The sequence below is a fragment of the Penaeus chinensis genome, chromosome 1 (assembly GCF_019202785.1).
Source record: "Penaeus chinensis breed Huanghai No. 1 chromosome 1, ASM1920278v2, whole genome shotgun sequence".
In the NCBI taxonomy this organism is placed as follows: domain Eukaryota; kingdom Metazoa; phylum Arthropoda; class Malacostraca; order Decapoda; family Penaeidae; genus Penaeus; species Penaeus chinensis.
In genome coordinates this window covers 7618491-7623490 of record NC_061819.1, presented here as the reverse complement: position 1 = coordinate 7623490, position 5000 = coordinate 7618491, and the positions used below count along the sequence as shown (strand labels likewise).

Below are 5000 nucleotides of genomic sequence, written 5' to 3'. Positions count from 1 at the left end.
CCCACACAAAGTCCCCCGAAGGAAAGTGCCTGCCCACACAAATCCATTCATAGGGAAATGCCCACTCACTTAAATCTACCCGCACGGAAATGCCCGCCCACACAAATCCACTCAGAGGGAAATTCCCGCCCACACAATTCCACTTGAAGGGAAATGCCCACCCACACAAATCCACTCTTACTTTTCAAGTCTAACTTGGGTTAGCTAAATCATACCTTATGCTTATAATTATAGTTTTGTCAATGGTATTGTTCATTATCATGCTAACCATTTTTTCTGTTGAATCTTAAATTAATGATTTCACTGTTGTAGTTATTGTTACCTTTTACATTAACATTACTATTTCCATTATCACAGCATTTACATTTATTAATATTAGTACTGATATAAATACAGCAATGGTGCTATTCATTTTACCTTTTTTGTTATATGCATCATTAGTGTCATTGAAAAATCGTTATTGTTATCATCTTTATCATTTATTCCTTTATTTTATTTTCCATATTTTGATTACTCCAAGGAGTAATCATATTCATACTTCCATGTGTTTCTTTGGATATTTTTCATCCGTATATAAGTAGTTGTGGATAAAAATCGAATTTAACCTTTAAGGCCTACTTTTGTAGCATCCCGAAACCCCTAACACTTTGATAGAACGTTTCAAGTTGTATCGAAGTTTGTACAAAGTATTGAAAACATGAGATTATTTATTTCACATAAAAATTGTCAATAGAAAACCGTTAAAGTACATACTATGTTGTTAGGATTTTTAATTACAAGCAAGATATTGTGGAAGATTCAAGTAAAATGGAAAAAAAGTGGCTCACTACTCTGCAACTTTTATTATTTATACACACTAGTCTCTGCTTCACAAGGTTGTGGTAAGTTTAAATGTATTTCTCTGATTCTGTCAAAATATTTTTTTTTCCTTATTACATGCATTGTTCTTCATATGAAAAATGGAAGAAGTTGCTTAAAGTTTTGCATCTTATCGTATCCACAGCGCGTGAGCATCGTGTCCAAATCAGACAACTTGGTAATTCCAATGATCACGGACATTTACTTGACTTACTGATTGAATTATATCAACAAATCAAGATATGCAGTATTTTCTTTGATATTTTTGAGTCTGTAAGGTTATATCATAGATGTACAGAATTATTTTGAAGACATTCATCCCACTGAAGTCAATACCACGTCATATGACTCGGACACATTGAAAATTCTTACCATGTCGTTCCGGCGACCGTCATGATTGACTTTAAATCTTAACCATATGATATGTATTTGAAGCACACAAACATTTTATTCATCTTTACAACAATAAGTTATATCAATAAGCTTATGGTGCTATTAGTAATTAAAGAAAATATGAATCCTTATCTGAGACTCCGTGAAATATACCTGAAAAATATCGTGCTCTGATTTTCTAGCCGGAGTGTATCAAATCGTATCAAGTTGCAGGCAAGCAAATGTCGACAGGTTCCAATAATGTACGCGTAAAGGGGAAGCATGTATCAAAGTGTAAAAAATGTTAGGGATTTCGGAAATGCTACAAAAAGGCATTAACTTTTAATATGCGTGGGAAAGTAAAACATGGAGCATTTAATTCTGAAATGTTATCCAACAACGTAAAACGTACTGTAAAAAACAGCTCTTTCTTTCAGCTGCGGCATTTAGTCATCATATTGATACAACACAAATTTATTGTCGCGTGTTATCTGCAACACTGCACTTGATTCTGACTCCGTGATATCGTTGACCGCTTTGCACGTGTACTTGCCGAAGTCGCGCTTTGTCAGTCCCCTGATGATGAGGGAAGAACTGACGTCACAGGACATTGGGGACTTGAACACCGTTTCTGTGGAGGAGCAGGGTGTGTCGGCATTAATGAAGTGAAAATGAGAATTTCTGAAAAAACATGTGTTAATATGTACTCCTTTTTTCATTTCTATTTTCAGTTTCCCTTATAGTTAAGCCACTCTTTTTCTGGAAGGAAAACGGCTTTATCAGCTGATATCAATGTGTGCATGTTCTCGTTTTAAGATCATATCGTGGTGTTAAGGAAGAGTATATAGTAATGATGTCCAAGTTTATGCCTTACTAACATGAATGTGTGCCTGAAAGTGTACACGTTTATGTACGGGTAAATGTGTTTGCAAAAGGGACGTGCACTTAGACTTAGTAGTATTTTACCTTCTATGGAGTGGTGGTCACTCTCTTCAATCATTGTGTTCCCTTTATACCAGACGACTTTCTGTGTCCCGGGATAACCAGTAGTATCACAGGTCATTATTATATTTTCTCCGTAGAGAACGTCTCTGGAGTATAACCAGAGGTAAACATCCAGTGGTGCTGTGGGCAACGAATGTTGATATTTAGCCAAATGTTGGGTGTAAATCACACACACACACACACACACACACACACACACACACACACACACACACACACACACACACACACACACACATATATGCTCACGAACAAGTGCAATAACGAATGGTCAGCGGTGTTTGGAATCGGATAGATTGATTAATGCAGAGACACTTTTCACTCTTGATATTTCAGTCACACATTGTTTATGAGGATGTTTAATGTTATGCATAACATGGCAGTACTGCATATGATCCAGTCTGTCAAAACGTCTGCTTCATCTCACACAATCAAAATACGTTAAGCATTCGAATCTATTCGAACTGATTCACCTGCCAGAAACCACCAGTAAAATTTCAAATCTACAAATTATAAATTCTTGTAAATCACACTGGTAATTTATCGTCAGCCAAAAAAGTAAATGTAAGCACTATTTTTTTTTTTTTTTTTTTTAGAATATTCAGTATTGTATACGTTTGTCGACTTTTGCAGGACCGTCAATTCATTACCAATTACCACCATTCTTACAATATTTTGTAAGAAATGGGATAAAAAATGAATTTAGTTTCAAGAGTGAAAATATATCCAAATGGAATAAGCGGTCCTTAACACAAGAGTGAATGTACAGCAATATGAACTATAGTAGTAATGCAACTCAGCAGTTAGCTTATTACTGTTGCTAGGGTTACATACCTGGCACAATTTTAGAGAATAACAATTTTCATGATCAATAATGATACCTTTATGTTGCACTGTTTAATGATGATGATGAGCCCTTAAGCAACTCACCCTCAGCGCTGCTTGGAAGGTGCGGTTCAACGGGCATTGCGCCCATCAGCGTGCAAGTTCTGCAGCAGTAATTTTGGACGTAATCTCTGTCGCAGTTGAACCTGCCGTCGAAGCACTCCTGCCTGTCCGCGATGTCCTTGCAGCTAGGTTGAATGCCCCTATCTGTAGGGATGTGTAATAAACTCAATATATACATATGTATATATATATCATATACATAAATATACATACAAACACACACAAACATACATACAAGCATACATCCATATATGCACACATACAGGTATATACATATGAATATATGCACATACACATATATATGTATATATATATATATATATATATATATATATATATATATACACAAACACACACACACACACACACACACACACACACACACACACACACACACATATATATATATATATATGTACATATATGTATGCATACATACAGTACATAATACATCTAAATTTACGCATTATATATATATATATATATATATATATATATATATATATATATCACAAATATCTGTCTTTACATACATATATATATCATACACACACACACACACACACACACACACACACACACACACACACTGATATCAGCTGACACATATATATACATATATATATTATATAAATATTTATATATAAATATATATTATATGTATGCATATAAAGAGTATATAATACATATAAATTTACGCATATTTTATAAATATGTATATATTTATATATATATATATATATTTTTTAAGTCGTCAGTCATCGCGATTAATCAAATTTGCTGCTATCGCCCACCACCACCATCATCATCATCATTACCATCATCACCATCATCATTATCATCATTATCATCATCATTATCATCTTCGCCCCCAACCTTATTTAAAAATCATACCTACTACCTGTTCCACTCAAACCATTTTTTTCTTACCATTCACTATTATGCGTGTTGAAGTAGTCTTGAAATCCCCGGCGAGAGTGGTCGCGAAACACAGTACATAGCCGTCCATAACTTTTGGTCGCAGGAAAGTGATGTTGGAGTGAATCCTTGTCTCTCCATCTTCCACAATCCTTTCCTCTTTAGATGACAAAGAAAGAAAAGGAAATCAGTAAAAGGATGGATAAAAGACTCGCATTGCCCTTAATAGCAATAGTTACTACTGAAACCTTCCTTAATGCAGGTGTAGAACCTGTTTTTGGCAAGATACGAGGCTGTTCATTGTGGCAAAAAAGAGACATAGAAGAGTCATGCCTTTTTGAAAGCATGCTATGGTCAAATCTCTGTTAATTTGCACTCACTACAAGCCGCAGTGGCAAGGCAGGACCCCGATGGACTTCGTAACGGAGAACCATCTTATTCAAGCATACGAGGAACTCCTCGCAGTACATGGGCTGACTACATAGATTTCCCAACACATCCTCTGTAGATCTCTCGACCCTGTTGTATCGGATCTAAGTGAGGACTTTATCTCCTGCTCATTGCTGGGCAAAATAGGAACATCAGATCACCTTGCAGTTATCTCACACCTTCGCCTCACTCCTGCAGCTAACGAAAGCAGACAAAGAATGCAGGAGAAATACGTCCCTTCAAGGACATACCTTACGAAATCAGGGGATCAAGCCTGGCTTGGCTACAGAGCCTCCAAAAGGAAATACAGATCGTGGCAAAGGTACAAAGGCAATCCCTCAAGACAATAAAACTGCAAAAATGCTTTCAAAGAAATGACAGTCACATGCAAATGGGCCCGCAACAGATGGCAAGAGGAGACAAAGAGGAAACTGAGAGCAGAATTGGTGGTCACTCGTCAAGGAGCGCCA

At 36.2% G+C, this 5000-nt stretch overlaps 1 protein-coding gene across 1 annotated transcript in view; it reads right to left on the bottom strand.

The window, feature by feature from the left end:
• Window positions 1-1159: 1159 nt before the first annotated feature.
• The window catches only part of LOC125028838 (neural cell adhesion molecule 1-like), an 8370-nt gene continuing 4529 nt past the window's right edge, over window positions 1160-5000 (bottom strand). The window contains exons 6-9 of the mRNA XM_047618377.1: window positions 4114-4260; window positions 3166-3327; window positions 2197-2355; window positions 1160-1861 (exon numbers count right to left, since the gene is read on the bottom strand). Coding sequence (XP_047474333.1) covers window positions 1677-1861; window positions 2197-2355; window positions 3166-3327; window positions 4114-4260 — 653 coding nt within the window. The 3' untranslated portion in view covers window positions 1160-1676. The remainder of the gene's footprint in view (window positions 1862-2196; window positions 2356-3165; window positions 3328-4113; window positions 4261-5000) is intronic.